The sequence below is a fragment of the Falco punctatus genome (genome assembly GCF_963210335.1).
Source record: "Falco punctatus genome assembly, chromosome: 2".
NCBI lineage: Eukaryota > Metazoa > Chordata > Aves > Falconiformes > Falconidae > Falco > Falco punctatus.
Window position 1 is genome coordinate 92,434,431 of NC_137581.1, and position 26,483 is coordinate 92,460,913.

Below are 26,483 nucleotides of genomic sequence, written 5' to 3' on the forward strand. Positions count from 1 at the left end.
TATATTATCTATGATTATTAGAAAAGCTCAAGTTAAATAGATGACAGACTTCAGCATCCATGAGTGGGAAGGGAAAGGGAGGGGGGCAGAAAGAATCAAAACAAGACCACCCACACAAAGTTCCTCTAAGTCCACATTTCACATGCATGATCACAATTTTTCCACTACACAGGGAAAGCCTTAGATTCTGCGCTGCAAGTTTTCCTCTGACACTACTACCCACACAAACCTTTTCCCAAAGCCCAGATGCAAGACCAAGCTATGAAAAATTAGCTGCTAGACACTAGCCTGGCTGGACAGAGAACGACAGTCTGTCCTCCCCTTTTCTTAGTGCAGATGCCAGGCTCAGGTGGCCCTTTCTGACTGGAGTTGGGTGAGCACCTGAAGAGAACCGCAGCGTCAGCACTTGGCAGCCAGATAGAACATATCAGACGTTTATTAAACTTCCCAGCACTGTTTTTTAATTAAACCAAGTCCCAAGGTACAACCTCATCTTTACATGACTGTAATTAACCAGGACGCATTGTCTGTAATGTAAGAAGGCTCAATCTCCTCTGTAAGCCAAGGCTCAAAAGAAAGATTGGCAACTGCAAGCTTAGCCCAACCTAAGGTTAGTCGTCACAGGGCAAGAGATGCAGTTCCCTGTAATAAGAAATCCTCCCTGCTGAAGGAGGACTGAGGAATCCCACGTGGGGGTACTGCCTTCATCAGGAAGAACCACATGGCACCTGGAAGCATTTGCCCATGAAGGACAGAAGCACTCTTGACGTGGAATGGTCTCAGCCTCCCAAATTGCTTGTCATTTACAAAGCAGACCTGTACCTGTACAGTATCTATCACCACACCACCCAGCTCGTTCTCACTGCTTGTGTGGCATCACCTCTGAGAGGAAGGGATGGGCTGTCACCCTGCACAGAGCTTGGGAACAGAGCCCAAAGTGGTACCCAATTCACAACAGGACATTTACATAAGTTAAGGGACTCATGCAATCACGCAATCTAGAAACTTTCTCTGCTCAACAGTGAGACACAGGCTCCTCTTTGAATAGGATGGATGGCCCAAAGTTTAGAATGCTAAAACTTGGTGATCTCAATGCCACTAACAACCTTGCTCAAGCCCCCATGAGAAGTCAGCAGATGAATCCAGGTCTCCTAAGCACTAATATTTTAGCCACTAGGCCCTCCTCCTCCTCAGTTCCAACCTGCTGAGCTGAACATCCTCAGCCCACTCAGGATAGACTTAGCACACGGATGAGTCTGGGTCTTCTCTACACATCTACCAGCCATTTACAGATAGCAGCTGAGTCCACCTAAGAGCTACCTTCTAAGTCTTCTCATAAACAAAATGGTGCACACATGGCCTGTCAGCAGAAAAATGAACAGAAAAAATATTGTCATTCCTGTGCCGCTTTCCAAACTGTCAGGAGGCCAGCTGCCCTGCAGGGCCAGATCCAGGCAGGGCTGCCTCTGGAGGGGCTGAGGTCCCACAGCTACGGCCCATCACAAGTTTCTTCCAAACCCTACCACATCCCATGATACACAGTGGTTGATCAGGACAGAAGAGGTGAATACCTGTCTGGACAGATAGATGGCAATTCCATCTTTAAGCTAAAACCTATACTGTATTATTTCAAGGGCTGCAGTGGTATTGAAAACGATTCACAGGCTCCATCCTGCCCAGCAAGTTTCAGGGTTACTCAGCCTGTAGCACCCTGCTTCCACACACACCACTGTGCCCATAAGGCACAGAAAGGAATTCAGTGCTGCTCCATGATGTGAAACTTCCCTAGCAGTGAAAAAGGAGATCCTGGTCTCTGAATAACGTCCTGAGGTGTCTCTTCTCACAGCTGCTCCAAGGATAACATGTACTCTCTTTCTCTCTTCTTTTTTCTTTTTTTTGTGATAATCTCCCCGCTACACATACACAACACCATCCACATTAACATTACGGAGAAATTACTGCCCTAACTTTAATGTTCCTTCAGCAGAAATGGAGAGTGAAGTAGAGAAGGGTACTTAGGGATCAGCAGAAAAATAAACTTTTGATGCAGCTTGTTCAGGATGAGCCTGATCCTCAGATTCAGGCCCACTGGATGTACAGGCCAGAAGCATCCAAGTTATTTTAAACAAGTCATGTTATGTAGTACAGCTTCTACAAACACCGCTTCAGCGAGTGGTCTTTCAGGAATGACAGAGCCTGCTTCCTCACCCACTGCCTTCCCACTGCCAACTCCTCTTCCACACACTGACACCATCCTGCTGGAGGCTGCACAGACAGGGTACCACGAGCTGCCCACCAACATTACACAGGGGAACATGTTGCCTTGGAAAGCAGCTAGGTGGCAAAGAGGAAGCAGAGGAGAAACATCAGCCACTCCACATCCCGAAGCTGCTAAGCAGCTTGTCAAGGAAGGGGAGAAGGGGAGGTGGGAGACACAATTCACTTGCTATAAATGGCTTATGAAAGCAGGAAGGGAAAAGGCTGCAGGACAGCAGAGAGACCTCCGACGTGGTTTCCTGGTCAGTATGAAACCAGGTTCCTCAGACCCCAAAATCACAGTGAGAGCTGCACAGCCACATTCCAGTGTTCACAACATGCTTGGCCAAGACTGTGCTTGCATGGGGCTTCCAGGGAGTGGGGGTTCATGTGATACTCACAACTGACCACCACAACTCCAAAACACAACAGAAAAAAGGCTGTACAGATTTGAAAGAAAAAGTCAGGTGGATTTCCACAAGCTCTACAAGGTTATCAAATGTTCCTGTAGTGCTATCAGGACACAAATCAGTAGAGAGCGCTCTGTATTATGCAGATCAAAATATTATTTTATATATTTTATATATATATTTATATATATAAATATATATATTTATATAATTTAACATCCTCATACCCAAGCAATATGGTCTGAAAGAAAAAACAAGAACTCTTTTTGATACATCAGATGTATGTTGCATGAAAAAATATTGAAGTATTGGCCAAAGTTTGACTCAGTCAGCTCCAGCCTCCAATACAAGAGCACTTAATTATGCTATCCAGCATTTAGCTCTAGGGCTCTGTCCATGTGGCTCATGCCACTAGAATCATGAAGCTAGAGAAGAGCAGACTGCAGCAAACAAGGTCAGTGTGTGCCAGCTTCTGTAGAGACATATTTAACAGGCCCAAGGCTGGACTGTCTCAAAAGGGAAAAAAGGCAGGGGAGGCATCTCTTTGCAATAATAACTACAACACATTCCTTCAGTGAATCTGTAAGCTACACTGGAGTCTTGCATCACTTTACCTTTCATTGACCCATTGGTTCTCTTGAAGGAATTAATTTCATTAACTTGGCTGAGGTCTTACACATTTCTATTTTCTTTTTCAACCGTTGTTGTAACATAGCAGGGGCAATTCATTCAAAAGCAAGGGCTTTACTCTTGCAAGTACAGCCAAACAGCATAATTCCCACATCCCCAGGCGAGATGTACCTCATTTCTGGGGCAGGATCACCCATTACATCCAGTAGAAGAGTTTCCATCAACACCATCACAACTTCTCAAGCCCAAACTCATCTTCCACTGTGAGAGGGAGGGGATGGGAAGGAAGTGAACTCAACCACAAGATGCTTTTGGACAAAACCACAAAGTCAAATCAAGGGAAGAACAAGAGACATCAATTACCTTCAATTTTCACCTTTGTAATGAGAGCTGTAGTACTGAACATTTCCTCTCTTGTTTGACCAGGTTGCTGCTAATGTGGCTGTAAAATTCTTCTCCTCTTTATTAAGCTTTTCTAACCTCAGTGACCTTGTCCAATCTTGTCCAATATTTCCACTGGCCTTCCTCCTTTATCTAGCTATGCCTTTATGTATATAGATACATAAAAAGGTGTTGTTCTTCTAGTGATATACAGAACTTTGAGGAAGAAGATGCTATCCAAGCCTCTTCTATTTCAATATTGTTTACAAAGGTCTGCACAAAATTGAGCACAGTCATTTATTTTCTGAATAACATAACAGTTCTGGTAACAGAACTTATTAGTCTCACAGTCCAAGACGCTGCTGCTCAGGTCAGATCTACAGCCAAACAGGAAACACAATTCCAGAAAAGAAATAAACAATCACCCAAGCTGCGATATTTTGCAGCTCCCTCTCATTTCCTTTAATGAACTGCCATTCTGCTGAGTTCTTAGGAACAAGCAGATAAATGAAAAATACTTCTAATCTACATTAATGATTTGTGTTAAGTTCCACTTGGACAATTTCATAAACGAATAGCCACATAATAGCTGCTGAAGGTAGCTGTAACCCATTCACTGATTTACAGACCCAGCATTCCTCAAACAGGGGTGGTCATTTCCATAGTATACCTGTAGGCAGATGATTTTATTACTGGATCTGATAAAGAATTGTTCTGTAAATTTTGCATGTATTGGCAGAGGTCCCTAAAAAAATTTAACAGTGCAAACTGAGTAAATACCCTTGGTGACTAAGTGTCAAGGGGAACTCTAAGCACAGGTCCTACAGCTCTGCTTTGGCCTCTCTCCTCCTCCTCCTCCTCTGTCAGACACGTGCGGTCAGCCTCATCTGCAGTCAGCCTGTGGTCAAGGCTGTCATCCTAGCTTACCTCCCAAGCATTCCAGCTAGTTTATTCAAACAGATCTGGGCCAGAGCACTGCAGTGCATGGTGCACGTGGCCGGCAATCGCCCGTCTGTTTGTACAACACTGCTATCTTGCCACAGCCCTCCTGCCTTGGTGCACAGGGATGGGTGGCACGGCTGGCTGACAGCAGATATATTGCTGCCTGGGTAGCCCCATTCCCCAGGCAGTGGCCCAGCCCCACAGCCCTGCCTTGGGCATGTCAGCTGGCCCAGGAGCTAGGGTGAACGAAACTGGAGACATCTGCATGTGGACTAGCATTGCTTTGCCGTTGTGGCTTGCAAAGGGACAGCCTGTGGGCTCCAGGCATCAATTCACACCAGCTAACAGTGATAGAGAATTAACGGTAAATCCTCAGGTGAACCTGCCAGTCTCCATTAGGAGGAATTTGTCCAGAACGCAGCTGTCCAAAATCTCTGGGCATCAAAGCTGAATCAAGCCTGTGGCAGTTGCAACAGAGGCCAAAAAATATTGCTGAAGCCATGATGTAGTGATAGTTATTTTAAGCTATTAGCAGAGTAATGACAAGATGATTGCCACAAAATATACTTCAGCTAGAGTGCAATTTAAAAGTAAAGGAACTTAAACCAGTGATTTTAACGTGCAAGGCACAATGAATGCATTTACAACATCTATTAAAAGCAGGTTATGTTTGGGGGAGGGGGTTAATTAAATCTTAGCAGGTTATTGGTAGTTTATTAACTGAACAAGACAGCATCACATTAAAGATAATCGATGGAGAATAAACCACAGTCATAAAAATTAATACTGTTCATTCTCACAATGGGAGGGGAGTTTGCCTTTGCCATTAAGACAGAGGTAAAAGCATAGCTCCATCCCCTGCAAAAACTATCATGAAAAGAGGAGCAAAGGATGGGATGGCCCAAAAATGAAAGTCTTTCAAGGAATAAGTTTCAAAAAAAGAGATTAAACTGAAAAGAAATAATCAGCAGTTCTAGAGGGGAAAGAGGAATACGAACAAGCAGTTTTGCAAGCAGTGGAACTAATGAAGCCTGGTTTTCGCCAGCTTTTATGTCATGCAAAGGACTGACTTTCATACTGAAGAAAATGTGAGCTCCAACTGGAGCACTTTTTTTTATTGGGTTGGAACATTTATATGGGATTCTTTCCCCAGTGGATTTTCTGGTGTCTAATAAAGAACAAGCCCTTCCTTCAAATGCATTAGGAACAGTCTGTTCTCTCCTTTACCTGGCAGCATCTTTTATGATTTCTATACTGTGGCAATGTAGTTGAAATTGTAGCTGAATAGCAGATATAAAATTGCTGAATGGCTGGTGGGAGACACACAAACATGCCCACCCCCTCCCCTGCTATACACACACAGAGTATGCTATTCCTTAATACTTGTTTCGATAAGAAACCAGGCTAAAAATGGTTTTGTCAGAATAATCCACCCGATGGGGAAAATTTAACTTTGGCATGCTAACTGTGTACAAGACTTCAGGCAATTTGCTGCAGAGACGAAGACTTCAGGCTCCTGCAGCAATACTTGCTGCAGCGGAGCAGAGTTGATACGGGAGAGGAGGTGGGATGTCTCCAGCATGCTGAGATAGGAGCCTCTGTGATGGTGTTAACTGTCGGGGTACAGGAAGGCCATGGAAGCTCTGTTTAGCACAGCCCAAAGCAGCAGAAGCTGTGCTGTGCATCTACAAGAGGTTTTGGAGAAGTATTGAGAAATTCATCTCCCCAAAAAAACAAGGAGGAAAAAGAAAAGATGCTTGCATTAAAAACTTGGACAGTGCAGAGCTACGTAACTTCCAGGGTAAGAGCTGGGCATGTACAAGTCAGTGGTCAATCCATGATATATACTTTTGTTTTTGAGAAATGAACTAATACAAATCTCTTGACTAGTCTCCTGTACATAACACTTCACCAAAAAACATCTCACCAAAGAAAAGACCATGCCTATGCCAAGAACTGGCCCTCTTTATCCTGGAAGTAAACAAAGAAACCTTACAGGGAGAAGAAATGGAGCTGGGTAGTACCTGCTCTTTGGACCCACTCTGATTTGTGTGGTAAGTACTTAATCGTAATTAATCTCTCATTTCACTTAAAATGAAATCACCCCTTACCATATCTCACTAAATACTGTATGCAATGAAACATGTATACCATCTTTTAAAAAGTTTGCCTCTGAGCATCACAGTGAGTTACTGCAGCCTATCCTGAGCTTCACCATCAAGCAGATCTGACTTCTGCCATCACAGGCAGTCACAGACCATCTGAAGAGAACAACGCTTGGTAATACCTTTTTTGGAAAAAGAAAAAACATCAGTCAAAATCGAGCATGCACAGAAAGCCCAGTTTTGCCTTTAAAGCAGTCCAAAGCCTGTGGACACAGAGGCATTTTTCAATGCACCCTGCATATTTTACTCTTAAAAATGGCCTGACTCGGCAGCCATTGATACACATACACACGTCTTCAAGGAGAAGGATTAGCACCTTTTCCCCCCAACTCATCCTCCATCCGGGCCAATTTATAGGTCTTTTCAAACATCATGAAGCTAACAAAAAAACTTTGAAAAGGCAGGGGGAAAAGCTGCGGAGGCCTGAAAAAGCTATGCATATTTATAGCACAAACACACCGCCTATGCTCATTCTCCTTAATCACATGCACACGCTAGCAAGACGGCTCCTCCGAACTTTCTCAGGCATTTGGTCTGAGTGGCTATAGTTCAAAGTCCAACTGCCCTGGCAGCTGAAAAGAAAGAGAAAACCACAATGGCTTTGTAAGAATTACAGTGATCCTATTAAAAAATAAAATGTCATTCTCTGCTGGGACTTAACATGGCAGTGCCACACAGCACTCATTGAATCTAGCAGCATTTCAAGCATACAGCTCTGGTGTAATTAGACCACAGGCTTAATTAGGTTCCCATCACTATTACTTTCTTCCTGCCTTCAGCCAAGCAGGTATAAGAAAAGACTGTCCAATACAGATACTGCAATTTAAAGTCTCAACTTAAGAACACAGTGGGTGTATATCTACTATAAAATCTACCCTAAAAACATGCCAGTTGTTAAACTAAGCAGTGCATTAGAAGCAGTTAGATATAATGAGAATGTAAATGGAAAGTATTCTAGGGAGATATTTCAGCTAAAAACAGCACACACTGTTTGCTATCTTTTATTTTAATCATGCTCTAAGCCCTGCCTTTTTGAACTTTTTATAAATTCTGCTATCTCCCTTTGCAGTTACTTACATATTGGTATATAAATTCAAAGACGAGAAGCAATTAGGAATGAAGCGAAGACTCCCTCTCTTGATGCTAATACATCAAAGGAAGGAAAAAACATTCCCCCCGCATACACACTGGGTAACAGAGAGTTTCTGCTCTTCACAGCCTAATAGCTCAAGTAGTTCCAATCGAGAGTCTGATGTCACCCTCCGATTACATGGAGAGTGATTGGAAAGAGCAGCTTTTGAAAATCTCAGCTCTCTGACCTAGAAGACCACACAACCCCGCAACAATGCTTTTAAAATGCGTATGTGTATTATTCACATCAGCTGGTCTTATTTTTCTCCCTGCTTTGGGCATCGTAACATTGCTTTTAAGAGTTCCCTGGGGGTCTCTGTTTGATTTGGGTACATCACGTCTAGGCATGTGTGAAGGAAATGTGTCAGATTAGGGGCTTTTTTAAACAGCCGGTGTTCCCCTGCACTCTGTCTCTTCTGCTCTCCAGTTTGGAGAGAGGAAAAGCCAGGTGCTGCCTTTAAACAGCCACGCTGAAGAAGTCTGCCTTTGCCAGAAAGGAGGAGGAGAGGCTGGGACTGGCTCATGCCAGGGAGCAGTAAGGCTCTTTTCTCCCCACCTTCGCACATCTCTGCCAGCCCAGCTGTCATCTGATCCTTGAAACCGAAGCCACCGAACAGGTAAAGGTAAGAACTGATTCTGCTGATCCAGAACAGCAGTTGAGTGGCACCATTACAATGGATATTTATATTTGCTTCCTGCAAGCCCTTCCCTCAGTCCAAGGACATTTGAGAACCATGCAAGGGTTTTTTTGGAAACACTCCAGGCTCTTCGTCTTTCATAAAGGGAAACTGTCATCTTTTATGCATGTGAATCAACAGGTGAATGACCTCCCCATGCCCTCAGTAAATTATCAGAGTCTGCTTATTTCTTAATCTCCAGATCTCTCCTGTATCAGCAGGGGAACTAACCCCTAAAAGTACGAAAGACTCCATTGATTTCACTGGAACGCTCATCATATGTTTCTGTATGAACACATATTTTAAATTATTGGGGCTTTTAAATAGAAGCATGGAGTTTCAAAGGGGCTGTGGGAGGTTTTTCTGCTAAATCAACAGATCCACAGTAAGTCTAAGTCTCTTACGAGCCTGATTCTATCTTCTCTGCAGTTTTACTCCTGTGTAAAGGAGACCTCATTGGTTTTAAAGAAGTTAAGCCATTTCCACCAGGATTTCTAATAAATCCACTGGAGACCCTTGCTCAGGTCTTGAGTGTGAGTTAGAAAGAAGTTCCACTAATGATTACAATACTACACAGCTATATAGCTCCAGTGAGGTGGGAAGCCAGCTTTGAATATTTTTGGATATCAGGTCTTTTGACTGGCAGGCTCTCCATCTAGCAACAAAACCCCCAAACAGTTCAAACCCGTTACATTAGTTTAAGTATTATTTGTGGAATGAAAAGCAAGGAACTATAGAACAGGCAAAGGCCTTCTGTAATATACCAATGGAAGACCAAGTTAATGAGATTCAGCAAAATTCCCGAAGATTTACATCTATATAACAAGGAATGGCTTCGGAGGAAAACCACACTGCTGTCTGCTATTCACCTGTTAGTAGGCTGTGCCCGATAAAGGCTAGTGAGTCTGCCTGAGTCTTGGGCTCTCACAGCCTTCCCACCGAGAGTCTCACTGACCTCCGCAGGACAAGGGATTTTACATTCTGCTTTCACCTGCAAAGAGCCCAGAGTCTGCTTTCCATGAGCCAATGTGACTGAAGCTGACAACCCCAACTTCCAAAGCATTACATCTATGTCAAAGCCACCTGGCAAATTCCACCCATTGCCTTCTATCACATACTAAATGAATGAGAAAACAACCTCTCAAGCCCAGCCTCTGAATGGTTGTGTTCTTGTGTAAAAGGCCTTCTATCGCCACCTGTAAACAAAGATAAGGAATCTTTCTCCTAAATGACAGTACTCCAGCTAATGGTGCTCTAGCTAAGGTTAAGGTAAGGTGGGGATGGGATCCTTAAGTGAGCAGGTTTTTCTTCCTCTGTTCCTTTGTTGTTCTGACAGCAATAAAGGTAAGCAGGGAAGTCTATGCTTTGGCTTCCCGCTGCTTTCTACTCTGCTAACTTGCCACCAACCCTCTGCATTTAGAAGAAGCCAAGCACCAAGGAAATCCTCCAACTTTCCCACACCCACAACTTGGGTTATTTGCATTCATGGGCAAATTACAGTCAAGTGCACCAGAGAGGCAAGTTCTCTAACACAAATGAGTATGCAGCAACCAGCACAACACCAAAAAACCACACCTGGCAAGTAAAGTCAAAAGCCTTTCTCCTTTTCCAAAAGAACAAGTGAAGAGGATGTGTCGTTCCATTTGGGCAGGTGCAGGACACAAAACTGAAGGCGGTGGATTACCACATCCAGCATACAACTCTGCTTTTCTTCAGAGGATTTATTCTGCACCCAACAAGGACTTGCCAATTAATACGGTTTCAATGTACAAAGGAAGCTCTGAATGCATCCTTGTACCTCATGTCCCCCAGGCTACATTAGTGTGTACCTCTAAAAGTGTAACTACACTTAGATATGCCTATGTGTTATAAAGCACTATAATACAGAGGTACGGGAAGCTAGAAATCTGTTCTGATTTGTCTCCAGCAGCATCAGAGATATTTTTATGTAAACATACCCAGCCTGTGGAGGTCTGCAGATGTGCCTCAGCATAACAGAAAATCCATACAATGAAAACTGCACTTTAAATTCTCTAGCATTTTGTGAAGCTGGGATAAAGTGCAACACATCTACCCAATTTGCACTTGCCTCTTTTTTCTTTCAAGATGGCACCTACTCGTAAGGTTTTATGTTCCTGCCTGAAGATCTCTGCAAGGATGCTCACCAGTTAGCCTGAGATGGCCTTACAATGCAACCGTATCCTGAGATGTAAGCATTAAAGTTTCTAGATTCCACTTCAGCAGCAATTGAGACTTCAACGCATTAAGTCAAGGAGGAGGAGAGGCATTATCTGATGAGCTTTGTGTCCAACATATGTTTTGAAAAAATGGTAGGATTGTGGCAGAAGGCACAATAAAAACCTTACAATTGATTAAACATTTCTCTGCAGTGCTCAAAACCCAAACAGAAAAGCCTTATATCAGTGTGTAAAACCAAAACAAACCAAGAAAGACCCACAAAAAAATAGCGCAAAACCCCAAACCAAACAAATCAAAACAGAACCCCCTAAAAAGCACAATGAGAGAGACTGAAAGCAAGAGTGAAACTAGCCAGGCTCTTCTTAGTAACTGACTTCAATCAAGCAGCATAAATACATGCAGAGCCTTAAAATGATCAAGAATCAGTTCACAGCTGTCTTTTTTATCTCAATACTGACACTTCAGGAAAGAAGAAAAACCTATAGGAGAGCTCACTGCAGAGATCTGGGGGCCTCTGAAGAGCAGAGATCCCCACACTTCTAAGTGGCTGTATCACTAACTGCAGGCACGTAGGAAAATCAGGAATGGAAAAGTGGAGCAATGAAGATACAGCAGGCAACTGCTGCAAACGAAAACAGCTTTTAGAAAGGTTGGCTACTGGTAACACATTGATGCTTTCAGAAAAAAAAAGCCTGGAATGTGTGGAATTCTCTGGGATGCCAGGGTGCAAAAACGATCTTGTTAACTAGGGCTTTCGAAATCTGCTGCCCGGTCATTGCCGATTAGTCAGAAAGCAAGATGGCTTACATCATCGGTTTCTGAAAAGTACAATATTCCACTTATACTGCCAGATCTGTAGTCCCCTAGACAGAGAAATCGTCTTTCCAAACAATAGTGGAGGCACCGAGTCCCAAGTCTACACACAAATCCAGCACTTCTACGTTTCTGTATTACCAAGATAATCAAACATCTAATAATAAAACTGGGCAGCACCACACTGCTCAGTTCTCCTTCTGGTAATAAGAAAACTCTAAGCAACAGCCAGACTGACAACAATCATGTTATTCCCACATGGTTCTGCTTTAAAAGCAGACCCTGGAGCTGCTCATGATGAAAAGCAGTAAAGTACTTGGAGTGGCAGAAGGGCAAAGTAGTTAGTTCAGGAGCTGAGCAGGAAAACATTTCTCACCCTTGTTTCTCTTCCAGTCAGAGGGTGGGAAAGGATTCATATTTGCAAGATGCTAGCTGGCCAGAGGCTTATAAAAAGATGAAAGGACAAGCAGCATCTGGGAAGGCAGAGGCGTGGGACCTTGAGTTTTTGAAGATGACCTGCTTGCAGCTGCCCAGAATCAGTCCTTTATTGTGCCTAACCAGATTTCTGAACAGTGACAAAAGAGCAGCACATAGGTAAATACCCTTACCAGTAGCTCAGCAGAGGAGCTGAGGTACTTTTCTTAAAGCAAAGCATACACAGCCTTGCAAATGCACACCACTAGCAACAGAACTGAGAATGTTAAGGCCTCGTGAAAACGACAGCACTAAGCATTACTGAAAAATGCCAGTTTTAATTAACTTCAATTTTCAGTTAATATTCCCTGAACCCAATATAGATGTTTTATTTCAATACAACAATACTTAATTTTAAATATAAAATACAGCCCTATGCAAAATTGTACAATATGTTATTTTCAGGTGAGCTCCTTTCCTGCTCCCCTTCCCCTCAGTATCATCTCTGTGACTGCCAAGGAGTGGCATTCTGGGCAAGGGATGGGGGTAGGGAAGCCCCTATAATCACTGGCTTCAGTAGTTCCCGAGATGGCGTTAGCCCATTATTCCTCCCCCAGCCCGTGCCTTCACAAGGGAATCTCGGAATTCAGCTGGCTTACAAGGTGTGGAGAACAAGGCCTTCCAACGTCACAGCTCAGTGTCTAGCACAACGTCTGGTAGCATTATTCTCAAATCCCTGCGCTGCACTTGGTGTTAGAACATCAAGAACATCTCATTGTGGCAAGATAGCCTAGAAGTTTTAAACTGACCACTTAAAAAACATGTGGTTGCATTGCACTGTCGTGGTGCTAACATACCTCAGTCGATATGCCAAGTGGCCCAGCACCTCCAGGCTCCCGGCGTGCAACAAGTTCAGTGCAAACTTTACAGTCATGCTATGGGTGCAGTGGCTGCATGCCTGTCACCAACTTGCTCCTTGTGGTGCAACTCCAAACTTCCAGCCAATTCTGAGTTATTCTTAGATGTGACATTTGGGCTATACAGCCAAAAGACAGCCCAGAGGCCACCTCATCAGTCCCACATTTGCCACGGGAGGTAGAAGTTAGTATGCCTTAATGTGATGCTGGTAAGGTCCTGGGCAGACCTGTGACCACCTGCAATTGCTCTCTCAGTTTCAAAAATCAACTGGGTGCAGTGACTTGAGTGTAATACTGTGAAGAGTAAATTGCATAGACACTTAATTCTTGAAACAAATGATAGCATAGTCTTGCTGAAAGTACTAACAAAGGAGGAGGTGTCTGCCCAGAAAGCAGAAAGAGTGCTATCATACACTGCAGCGAGGATGGGCAGTTTCATCTGGCCCTCTGAACAGTCCAGAGACCAAAGGGAGGTGTTGCTGTGGATGTGCATGGATTTGGGGGATGTGAGGAGAAGGTGTGCAGAATGGTGCTGTTCAGCTCCAGGTCCCAGCTGAGTGGTTCAGACATAGCACTATGCAAATGAAGCTGTGCTGGTCCAACACTGGATGGGGAATAAAAGCAGCCGGACAACAAAGAAGTCGACTGATCATGCACATTGGGTTGGTATGGAGACTTCCACCTTTAAAGCACACGTGGCACAGCACTGCATGAAGAGAAGCGATGAAGGCTGGGCGATGTGCCTGCAAGCAGCTGTATAGCTGGAGGCAAGATGCACACCTACTAGAGGATGAGTAGTGGCAAAGCCTGGCATTGTGGAGGAACACTTGGCTGGCCGGACTGAGGGCCAGCTGCAGCTCTAACAGCGGCACCGTGCTGTACATTGTACCATATATCAGGGAAGGAGGAACAGCAGGTGTACATGGGGAAAATCATGACCAAAAGTCTCTCCCCTCCTAAACAGAGAAGGATTTAAATGAAAACAGAAGAACATCAAAGAAGCAGATTATGCATTTATCATCACAGGGGTAAACCAGACCCTCTAATTAAGCGCATGACATAACTGTGCTGTAATATCAAGGTTTTGCACTGTGAAAACAAGCTGCACTTGCACAATCCAGAAAGCAAAAAGCCGTACAGATTAGAAAGGCTAAGCTCTGCTCTCAGTTACATCAGTATATACTCACAGCGAACTCAGCTCAAAAGACTTACAGATGAGAATGTGATACAAGGAGTTTCATTTCCTCAGCCAGTTCCCTCACTACATCGGCCAAGCCTCCTTCGCGCCGTAGTTTCCAATCGCAGCGCAGCACTCTGCTCTGATTACACACTCGTCCTGAAACCACAGAAAGCCTCCCTCGGTCTGATCTACAGTTGATGTATATTAATATATCACCAGCAAAGTCACTCTACAGCTGCTGAGGATGTAGTTTAAATACCACTGAATACTCAAAGCTTGATTCTGTTAATCAGCACAGCTTCGCTGATCCTTGGAGACTAACTTATATTCCACACTGCTCCAAAGGGGAGGAAACCCAGAGCATGATTTTTTAAATGGCATGTTCATTAAAAACACCTAGAAGAGAGCATACTCTCATTTACCCCTGTGTAAACTCACTTCACTGTACTCACTGGAGGTACTCAGGATTTAGAGAGGAACAGCAGAAGGCAAAAACTAAGCCAAAACCCCCTTTGAGGCCATTGCTTTTACTAAGCCAGATATTAAGAGGACGGGATCGACACCAATCTCTGCTATTCCAGACTTCCAATCCACAGCCCTATGTACCAAAAAAATACATATTCACAGGCGCTTGAGAAGCGTATGCACCAGTGAGAGTACAAAATTGTTAGACTGCTGTGAATATGAGCCATATTCAGCAGAAATCGGCAGCTGTTAGGACTACAGAGCCTGTCACCGCTTTTATAGTTTGGGTGGAGAAGAAGCAGGATTCCAGCTCTTACTGCTCGTAACACAAGTCGCATATTGCCTCGATCTTCTCCCCACCCCCCCACCCCCCCACCCCAGCCCTGGCTCTTCAGGACCACGCTTATAACAGAAAGAAGTCATTAACCAAACTTCCTTATTTTATGGCCCCGAAAGTTGGCTAACGACGAAGCTGCTTTATCATTTCTACTTAAGAGCTTAAAATCTCGATGGGAAGTCAGAGACACTTCTAAGGGGAAGACATCTGTCCGGCGCGGGGGACAGGCCAGCACTGGGAGACACCCCAAGATGCCCGGGGCCGGGGGACCATCCCCCTGCCGCCCACCCCCCGGGGCCCCGCAGACAGAGGTCGGCCCCCTCCCCGGTCAAACCTTCGGCTGCAGAAGATGCGCCCCAGAGCCCCGCCAGCCAGCTCCTTATGTAAGGCACAAACCACTGACATCATCCCTCCCGCCGGCATCGCCGCGGCGCCCGGCGGCGCGCACCGACCGACCGACCGACCGCCCCGCGCCCGCCCGGGCCCCTCCCGCCCCGCCGCCGGGGCGTCCCTCGCACCGGCTCCGGCCCCGAACTTTGCACGGCGGGTTACGGGGGGTGCCTTCCCCCGCCGGGCCGGGCCGCGCCGCCGTGCGCCCCACCGCGCAGTGCGCCCCATCCCGCGGTACTTACGCACTGCCTCCTGCTTGGGGTCGAGGCCGCGCACGGCTCCCTGGAGGCCGGCGATGCGGCCGTGCAGCGCCCGGACGCGGCGGTGGGTGCCCTGTATGTCAGCCTCGACCTCCTGGAAGAGGGTGCAGGCGTGCCGGGCCACGTCGGAGAGCTGCCGGAGGATCCGCGACAGGGCCACGTTGCTGACCGAGCAGAGGTCCAGCACCATCAGTACCGCCGCCGCCTCCCTCTCCCCGCCGCCGGCCGCCTCCGCGCCCTCGCCCGCCGTCACCGGCTCCTCCGGCGGCGGGTCCCGCGGCGGCGGCGGCGGCTCCGCGCCCCAGCTCTCATCCAGCACGGAGGCGGCGGGCTGCCGCCGGCACAGCCGCTGAGGCTCCACGGTCCGCTTGGCGAAGGGCATGGCTGAGCCCTCGGCCGGGGCTCTCCCGGGCTCCCGCGGGCACTGGCGGGGATCGCTGCCCTCCTCCTCCTCCTCCTCCTCCTCCTCGCCGCCGCCGCCGCCGCCGCCGCTCCTTGCCCCGCCGCCGTCACTCGCGGCCGGCCGCCGGCGGGCGGCTCATCGCCTCGCTGCCTCCCTGCGCGGGGCTCCCGGGCTGCCGAGCGGCCGCCGCTCCGCCGAGCATCCGCCGCCGCCGCTGCCGCTGCCGCCGCGGGGAGCCGGGGCGCATCCGCGCCGCCTCGCTCGCTCGCTCTCACGCCGTCCCGCTCCGGCGGCGGGTGTGAAGGGGCGGCCCGAAAACCCGGAGAGAGGAATCCCGCGGCCGCGAGGAGGAGCGAGCCGCCGAGCCTCCCGCCTGGGAGAGCGGCGGGGCGGGGGCGGGGGCCGCGGACCGGGGCGGTGCCGAGCGGCCGCCGCCGCGGGGAGGCGCTGCAGGGCCCGCAGAGCCGTCAGGGGAGCCGCGGCCCCGGGGCACCGGCTGCGGGCGGGCCCGGTCAGGCGTCGGCCGGTGCCCCGGGAAGACCGCGGCCCGGGCGGGGCGACCCCGGCCCCGTTCCGGAGGGAGCACGGCTCGGGTGCGGGGAAGGAGAAGGCGGCAAAGACGCCGGCGGGGGCAAAAAGAGCCCAAGTCCGCCAGGCCCGAGCGCTGCAGGAGGCAGGTGCCTGCCCGCGGGTGTCACCTCGGGGCACGGCGGACGGTAGCAGCCTCCCGAGTCAGGGGGATGCTCTTTAGGAGGTGTCAGGGAAAGCCGGGTCCCAGTCAGACAGGGAGCACTGTTTCTGGTGCAGGGCAGCTGAGCTTGCTTACATTCACTCCTGAAAGTTGACCACGCCTAACGAGCAGGCATGAACTGCGAACATAAACTGTAAATTATTGGTGGTGAATACGCAGAGCAGCTACCACAGAAAGAGCTACCGTAAAAGGAGAGCCAAGTGGCTGCAAATTCCGGCATTCCACCGTTTGGAAACATTAGTTTAAGTTAGCCCACTTGAATTTAACTTGTCGTCCTTGCACGTGTGTGTTGCAATACAGTCTGTCATTACATGACCACATGCAAGCAGCTTTCAGGTACCTCTGGCCAAGTGGTCTGAGTTGCAGATATCCACCAGAGAAAGCACTGCTGCCTGCTTTCACCTGCGTGCACCTGCGTGCTAGGCACGGTGACCTGCTCCTGGGGCAGGCTTAGGTCTGGAGAGCCTTCAGTTGCTTTCGCAGAGCTCGAAGCCTGAGCTGACAAACGTTGCTGGCCCAGCTGCTGGCTTTTGGCAGGGACAGTTCATGAGCCTTCACACTGTGCCTCTGGGAACACAGCACCGTGCAGGGTTAGCATGGGTCTTTAGCTCAAGTTTCTAATTCGGCTTGGAATGGGTAACGCCAGCCCTGTGCCTGGAGGGGAGGAGGGCACGGAGTCTGCCCCTGCCTGCCCCAGCCTCAGCACCACCTCCCCACACCTACTGGGAGGCCCGGAGTTCAGGTGTGACCCACTGGGAATGGGCAGGGATGTGAGAGCCGTTGCAGTCCGGGGGGCAGTGCCCAAGCAATACTGAAAATATTTCTTGGACCCGAGTGGAGCTGCTGCTAAAATCACCGGGGCTTATGTAGCCCGTGCTCCTGAGTTTCTTCTGCAGCAGGGTGGCTTTTAGTCCTGGTAATGGAGCATGGCCTGCACTGCTCCTCTCACCTGTAGGAGTCAGGGCACAATATTTGTAAGCCACTGAAAGGCATTTTATTATTTCACTCAAGATTCATAAAGGGGGAGGGACTGATTAAGTTTTAATGATCCAGAAAGAGCAGCAACCACCCAAACTGGTGTGGGATTGCAAGAAAAGGACCACAGGAGTCAAACCTGTTGGAAACAGCAATATGGCAGCTCAGGCACTCATCCTGCCTCTCTCTCAGGCACCCGATGAGCCACTGGCCTGGGCCATTCCTAACAGGTAAAAGCTGCAAGAAGCAGGATTTTAGATTGCACGTAACCACAGCCTCCCAATTGCTTGTCATGTCTGACCAGCTCAGGTAGGGCAGGAACTGTGCAGCTCTCTTCCTTCCCTTGAAAACACCACCTTGGTTCCTGCAGCATATCCCTACTCATTCTCAGCAAAGCTACCAGCAGCCAGCACTTGCTCTTCCTTTACTTTCCCCATCTGGTTATTACTACTGTGCATTACTCTAGTCTCCATGGTCTCTCTCTTTGTCCCAGGCTTGGAAAGGTACAGCTCGCCTTAGGGACACTACTAGTGGCATGAGAATTGTGTGACCCTTGTACGTAGCAGCACGAGACACACATAATGCCAAAGCCACACATGAGTGAACTTGTTTAAAGGAGGCAGGTCTTGCCAAGTCTGTGCATCTCCACCATAGGGAGCATATCTTCAATTTGGAGGTCTTGTCGCATTTCTGTCTTTCCCTCCATGAGTGTCGATGTTGCCATTTTTCTTAGTACTTCACTGCAAACACAACGGACTGTACACAGCTTGAGTATGAGATGCTGACACTTTCCACCAGGCAAGTGGAGATGACATCTCAAGTTTCCTCTGGTCAAGTAACATCTTGTCCCAGTCACACACCTACTATATATTTTCCATCAATTATATTGGGTGGTGCAAATCCTAATTCAGCAGGTTTTCAACTGCCCCCGGGACTTCTCTTTGTTCAGTGTCAGATATAGTGAGTGGGGCCCAAAGGCTAACTTCAGCCTCATGGGATGGGTCTCTGGAGGTTCTTTTTGTAGCCAAAGGAAAGGGAAAAAAAATCTTCCATGCAGGATCTCGAATGCTTATTGGGCCTCTGCTTTGAAGCCCCTCAGTGGGGCTTGTCCCTCTGCACTGACTGCAGGGGCAGCCCAGGGAGGGTAACTTCCCTGGGCTGAAGTTAGACTGCAAGAGTATTCCCCAGGGTATTAATTTGTGAATACATCAGTGTGGACCAACCTTCTGCATCACTAGATTTCAAGAAGCACTTACAGACCTCCGAGATTGAGACATGTCAGAAAGAATATCAGTCATGAACATGGATAAGTATGTGAAACTGTTCCTTACATATTTATTTATGGCAAGAAAAGCCTCCTGTTGGACTGTACTGCCTTCTTGCATGTGCGTGAGCTGTATTCCTGTGTTGCTTGCCATAAATTTAGGTTGGGATGCAGCTGTGGTGGCATGGGCTTTCACCCATGGCAGTGAAAGGCTGCACCACAGTTTGCTTTAGACACACATACAATATGGGAGTGGAAGAGTGGGCAAGAAGGGTGAAAGAAAGGTCCTGCGTGATCTCTCACTGGTGCTGCTGGTGGTAGGCAGGCACCTGCTCATAACCCACAGCAGCTGCTGTGCAGCTTCCCATCCCCATACCACAGCTGTTCTCATCCCCTGGCTTGCATTTCCTGCTGACATCCTTGCTGAGGTGTGATTTTACAGCAACACCAGCTAGGGGATATTCGTGCTGATGGAGATGGAGGGCAGGACCATTGGCAGATGAGAAGGAATCTGGTTCCCTGCTGCAGTGAGCTGCAGGAAGCAGGGAGATGGGAGTAGGCAATCTCACACGGTTTGGCAGGACTGCTCTGGCCTGCTTGCAGTGTGTCTTGTCCTGCAGTGCCAGAAAGGGAGGAGAGGCTGGTGAGTGCTGTAGGCTATTGTCATTTCCTCCTCTTTCCACGGCTGTCAGGAGGATGTCTTTAGGCATCATATTAATGAAGTTGCGGCCTTATGACCATAATGTGGCATCTGTCATCACTAATGTTAGCCCCCCTCTAAGTATATCACGTATTTATTCTCAGCAAAGATGTCACAGACAAACCTGTACCTACTCAGGCTAGCAAAAAATGTCCTTGTTCAGAAACTCCCTTCAAGGTTCAGCTGCCATTCTTCAGTTAGACCCAGCCATGGCATTCATTGATCACACCAAGGCCACATTAAAGGTAAAAGCCTGTAAGGCTATAGCCTATAAAGCTAAAAGCCTAAGGCAGGTAGCACACTTGGGACAGACTCTCAGCCCTGCCGGTTTGTTTCAGCAGGACCATGTTAAGATCACGTCCAAAACATGGGACATTAGGATTTTAGCTGGGAAATACTTTTGCTGAAGAGGGTCTCTATGTTTGAGTGGCTTAGTCAGGCAAAAGACTAGTAATTCAGCTTTTGACAATGTGTCCGATGCTCCCCAAAACACTCCTCTGCTCAGGACACAGAGATGGTTTCTTCCTTCAGTGTGATCTGGCCTTTGAAGGCCACATGACTGTTATACTGAGGCACACACCTTCTTACTTCCAGTTCCTGCTTTCATACAACTTTATTGGCACAAACAGCTATACAAGTGTTAACAAAGCATGCAAGAGACTGCAAGTCTCTTCTGGGAACTGCTACATGAATATGCTAAGATATAGGTATGGTATAGATATAGGTATGATATAGGTACAGGTATGAGTATTCCCTGTTCATCCTTGTCCCTGCAATCTTTCACAATCCTCACAAATACACTTTTGCTGCCCATTTCCCATCACCACTAACACTGTGCAGCCTGAATTTTCTCTTACCCTCTGGGCCTGGGCACCCTTTTTCCTTTCTTCTTTGAGAAGAAGAATTTTAAGATTCTCAGTAGAGCTGTTTCCTAACCTTCCTCACACCTCCTGGTGAGGACGCATGTGGGCGTTAAAGCAGTGAGTGTTTCTCTGTGTTAATCTCTCTTTCCTGTCCAACTGCATTTCCCCAGGCACTTGTGTGCTGTCACCAGCTTATACTGACCCAGCCTGCTACTGCTCTTTCTGGTAGTTGTTAATATTTGTATTACCATAAACCTTTTCACTCTTGAACTATGACCCCACTGTTTTAGTCACTGCTTTAAGTGGGGAAAATTCAGGGCCTGCAGGAGTGCATGTACCTGTAGCAGAAAAGAATAATTGGACTCCACACAGTGCTGCAAATCATACAGTGCAGGCAAAACAGGATTAAAAATGTGCAAACTAACTCCCTTCTTCCAAACTCTCTTAATTATAGATGTTATAGAGTTTACTTGTAAACAGAGTAGGGATGAAATTTCAAACTGAAGAGTGATTATTAAATTGACACTTCCTTTAAAATGTGCCTGAAGTCAAGGCTGACATGCTAATTGAATTTTATTAGTAAGAAATGTCTGTTTTAATAAGGAAACTTCCTTATATCTCTAGCAAGTTCACATTAAGTGTACACCTACTGAATGTTTTCCATCACTACTACCTGGCATTACTAGTCAGAAAAACCCCTCATCCGAGCATCTCCCTGAACAGCGAATGCTGTAATTTCCTTTGATATCAATATAGTTTCATTCATATGTGCCATGAACTGCTAGCACTGGGAGACATCACAGAAGAAAAAAAGAAAGCTCTTTAAATACCTTTATCATTTAAACCTTTAAAAATAATAATGGTTAAGAATGTGCAACAAATCCAAGACCAAATCAAAATGAACTTGGGAATTTCTGGCAAACTTTGGGGTTCCCTAAAAAGCATTGAGTGTTCCAGTATGATGTGTGTAAGTATCCACACTGTTATCCTAGAGAATACTGAGTCTCGGTTTGTCGTCTCAGAAGAAGGAAGTTATGTAGAGGACATTTGGGATGCAGAGTAACTGCACCGCTGGAACGGCCTCCAGCTCTGAGCTGGACTTTCAGGGAAGCTAGGCTCTATCTAGCTAGGCTGTGCAGCTGTGTGTTAGGAAAGGGCGGGTAGGTACTCCTTCAGAAGACAAAGCTCTCAAACTAGAGTCAGGGTCTATTTTATATAGGAGAGCTCTTTTGGGGCAAAACTGCCAGTGACCTCAGCTGGAGCGCAATGAATCCTCTCTCCCCAGCCTATGCAGAGAAGTGGTTAATTTGTTCTCTACAGTCCCAAGTGGGAAGATGCAGGATGACAAAAAGTTAACCAAGGTGGTTGTATCTTAAGAAACCATGATAAAACAAGAGACAGACAAAAATAAACTGTGTTCTTTACAAAGAAATATAATCCACTCAAGGGAAACAGAAGGGAGAAAGAAGATGTTTTACTTCCAGTGTGAGACCCATCTACCCTCTTTGTTGCTCTGACTTCTTAATTGTACTTGATTTGATAGCAGTGGGGGTTTAACCTGCACATTGTGGGTGTTTCACTGTTCTCTTTAATTTTGCCTGCTGGCATCAGACGGTTTGTGCACACCAAGCCAAGCCTGCAGTCTTAATTCAGGTCTCGGCTGACCTCAGCTGACATTTTGCCTGCATCAGGACATTGGGAGCCACACTATTGTAGAGAAAGGAAGATTTATTGGGAACAGAAGGTGAAAACCCCATCATCCACAGATGATCATTTGTTCAATATTAACAACACACATTTTGGCACATCCCAAAATAATTTGGCACGTGCTGATTGTACACTGAACATGTCCTAAGCCTCTATCATAAAGTCTAAATGTGGAAGTAATTTCAAGTTTCTGTATTCTGGTGTCAATCCAGTTTGCAGTTTGTCACCAAGCTGAGGACAGTAAAATGTCACTTCCACGTGTTATGCTTATGGTGAGGAGCTGAAAAAGGAGCTACTTTGTGAAAGGCCAGGCCAGGTGGGGACTCCACGCTTCCCAGTGTTTCTCCCAGAGGGGAGGAACTTCAGTCTGGTTGGGTGGGCGTTTGCCTCACCTGTACCTTTCTGTGTTGTGCCATGACCTTATCTCACTCAGCCCTGGATGCTGCTTGGAGATCCGGGCATGCTGAGCAAGCTAACTTTACATTTCTGAGAGAGGAGGGTAGGTCCACATCACAGATTTCCTTGCAGTGCTTCTTGCCAGCCATCCCCCGACAGGGAAGCTCCTGCAGTTGGGCCCACTGATGTGGAATTCAGCAGAGGAAGGGCGAGAGTGAATCAGGCTGGTTTCACCTTTCCAGACTGATGAGGGAGAGCGCATTAGGGTATTACAAGCTCTGGCTTACAGTGTGTGGGCCATATTCCAGCTCATTGCAGCAGAATTTTAATTTATCAGGAACCCTGTGCTCCAGGGGTCCAAAATAGCAAAAAAGGGAGTAAATCAGGTCTGAAGACCACTGGGGCAAGTAAATGCAAAAGCTCATGCTACCCTGCACGTACTCTTTCCAGCTGTATGATTTCCATTATGAATAAAAGTTTGTCTGCCAGGAGTAGCTCTTTGATTCTGAAAGAAATCAAAATAACAAAAGATACATAATTACTTAGTAGGTGGGCTAATTCCTTCTTCCATGTCTTTGTCCACAACGGAGACAAAAAGAGTAGGTTTACACTCAGTGGCTTGGCAGTGCTTCCAACCCTCCACCAACAGAAGGGAAAGGCACCCTACACATTAATATTTTAACTCTTACCATAAAGTAGTGAAGGCTGGCTTGTACCCTTGAGCAGGCTGAGTAGTTACTCCATGTGGCAGTACTGGTGCTGGAAACAGAGCCAGTGGCCCAGCTTTTGAGAATAATCTTCATGTGATATAAATAATTTTTAGTTGGAGACCACTTGTGGTCTCATCATGGCCAGTCAAATCGGCTTCCTGTTTTGTTTGACTAACAAGTAATACTTCAAGTGCTTTGAAAATGCACCATAATAGGAAAAGTCTGACGAAGTAAGTGATTACCGTTTCAAAGGAAAACAAAGTTTATAGAAGCATAATTAGTCATCTGCTCTTAAACAAGAAAAATATGCTAGAGAAGCTGAAAAGGTATCTTTGGGGTTTTAGAGAGATACAGAAACATGTGAAATAATTGAATGTCATTAGAATCTGCATTTATTTTGAGGGTAAACAACTATTATACAGTTATCCACCTTTATATCTACTCTTTCTGTGTTCTGCCTAATGGGCTCTGTTCCTTGTCTACAGAAAAAAACCCCAGCCCTATCCTGTTTTTACAGTTGAGCTGCAATATACTTAAAATTATTACTTCAGATTTTGTACATTAAGTCTGTCTGCTGGCAAGAGGAAAACCCTCTCATATTATCTAATTATGGCTTCAAGCAGCACTAATGAAGAAGTTCAGCAGGCTGGGGCCTGTTTCCTCTTCTCTGGAGGCGTCAACAGTGAGTTTGTGGTTGTGGTCGCACAGAAATGGGGAGGGAGGCTGGGGCTGCTGGGCACAACAGCATGCAGAGTGAAGTTTAGCACTCAAAGAGCACAAACACCGAGTCAGGTCCACATCCCTGAAGTAGGATTGCAGCCTTGATTTGTGAGGCTGGGACCCCCATCAGTGCCTCCTTCCCGCTCCACCCTGGTAGCCTCAGCTGAGATGCATCTTGCAGGAGGCTGAACAGGGGCTGGAGCCCTCTGTGCTTCAGAGAAGTGGGGTGGGCAGCTGTGCCAGCACAACCGCAGCACGTGCCTGCAAGTATATTCCTGGCAGTGGGCTGTGAGCCCGGGCAAGGAGTTGCTGCTCGGCTTGGGGAAGGTCATCTTTGGTCAGTGGTGAGATTCAGGTATATATCCCCTGGAATCACATGAGCGACCCATACTGATGTAAAATAAGGCAAGGTCAGTGGAGACTCATGCTAGATGAGCCAGGCTATGTACCCTAGCAAGGACTGAAGCATGGCATGGAGGTCAGTGAGCGTGCTGCATTAGTATGAGCAGCAATTTAGCTGTAAAACCCACTGTAAAAGCCTAACATAAGAGTCACAGCTGAGGTCCACACTGCCATTCCTGACCTGTTACAGATTCCAAAGCTAACTAGTTTAGGGTTCGCTGTGCCGATTTTGTAAACACTGTAGAAACAGTGGCATGGGCGTATATGTAGTCATACAGAGTAGTGCAGAGAATATGATACCAAGGAGAATCAGAAGAAAATCCACTGATAACTAGCCTACATGAAATAAAAAGAGACCCAAACTCAGATATGAGTTAACTGGGATTTTCTTCTACATTTCATTTAACCTCTGGGATGGAGAATCCAGCAAAGCTGTGATTTATTTACCATAGATGCACTCAAAGGATACTGCATAACTTAGTGTTCTGGCACAGTGAAAGTTATTTGCAATAATGAATTTTTTAAATTCTTTGGAGAAAAGCAAGTACATATCCCCTTTCCCCACCAAATTAAAAGAAAAAAAAAGAAAGAAAAAAAAAAAGAAACTGCAGAGTAATATTCAAAGGCTCATTAAAAGCAGACAGGGAAAATAGATTATGGAGACTTCAAAGACTCATGATACTGGTTAAGAATCAGCTCTCTTTTTCAAAGAAAATGTTATTAGCTAATCCTTGAAATTTGGTTTTTGGCAGATGACACAGTATTTCCTGCAGGTGTAGAAACAAGATGGTATTAAAAACGTTTTGGTAATGCACAAAAAACTTCCCAACTAGACTTGGGTTCCATCTGTTCAAGCCAGCCTGAGTGAACTCTGTGATCCCTCATACATGTACTGAAATGTGGCAGCATTTCAGGACACTCACTCTAAATCTCCTTTAATTAGAAAGCAAGTCTGTTAAGGTAATGTAGGGGTTTGCTTTTTTTTTTTTTTTTTAATGGAGGAAAAATAATGCCTTTATTACTGGTATTATCAGTAATACCAGGGGAACCAACAGAAAAACCAATGCAATGCATAGCAGAAACAGAGTCTACACGCAGGTTAACTGCATCATTAAAACACCATAAACATGCAGACAAACATCACTCCCCACCACTTTCCTGTTTACATCAGTATGGAGATGCTTTGACATGTTGTCTCTCTTAAGATCTTCTTTACAAGGTCCCTTGTGTGTCTTTTTGTCTGCTTTATCCATGGTTAATCCCAACTCCTCTGTTAGTTACAAGTCCCCCGTTATAAAGAGACAAGCCCAGCCACATCTCTCTCAAGTCCTTTGTTAAGCTGAGATCCTTTGGCTTTGATTTAAAACCTGGCTGTCTCACAATGGCAGTTTTCCCACAGAGACTTTCACCTAAAATTTGGCCCAAAAGATGCCCGAAGTTATGTCTTAACTGTTTCCATGGCAACCAATTGCTTGAAGTCAAATAACTGGGCATAAGTTGCCTGTAGTAGTTAGCAACCTGAAAAGGAGCACCTGAATCAATAGGGAATGATGGAATAGCAACAAAAACTGCAAGAAAACTTATTTTCTAGCAATCCCAACAGTTGTTCTGTTGCTGTTTCTGAACAACTTTGCTTATAAATTCAATGCGGAGATATTCAGGTGTAAGAAATTCAAACCATGACACAGCTGAAGTTGATGACTTGTAGAAAAGAAACCATGGGAGCTCACTAAGTCTATCATGAATGATAGAGACCCATGCCTGTGTACATTAGGAGACATAAATATTATAGGGACACAATAAAGCTTACCACTTCACTAAGTACATTGCACCTGTCTTGGAGAAAGTATTTTGAAGTGTTCTTTAGATCTTGAATATAGTATACAGGCACTTGCATTTGCTTGGAAGAGACAACTTCTCTTATTGCTCACAAGTTCATTCTCTGAAGTGTATTTTGTCCCCATACACAGCATCAGATACACAGTGCTGACACTAATATCAGAAAACTTGACACAGCTACAATTG

At 46.3% G+C, this 26,483-nt stretch overlaps 1 protein-coding gene across 3 annotated transcripts in view; it reads right to left on the bottom strand.

Annotated features, from left to right (window-relative positions):
* Window positions 1–26,072, bottom strand: part of NHS (NHS actin remodeling regulator) — a 271,085-nt gene extending 245,013 nt beyond the window's left edge. For all 3 annotated transcript variants that reach the window (XM_080377113.1, XM_080377114.1, XM_080377112.1), the window contains exon 1: window positions 15,550–26,072. In XM_080377113.1, the coding sequence (XP_080233239.1) occupies window positions 15,550–15,949 (400 nt within the window). In that variant the 5' untranslated portion in view covers window positions 15,950–26,072. The remainder of the gene's footprint in view (window positions 1–15,549) is intronic.
* Window positions 26,073–26,483: the final 411 nt, after the last annotated feature.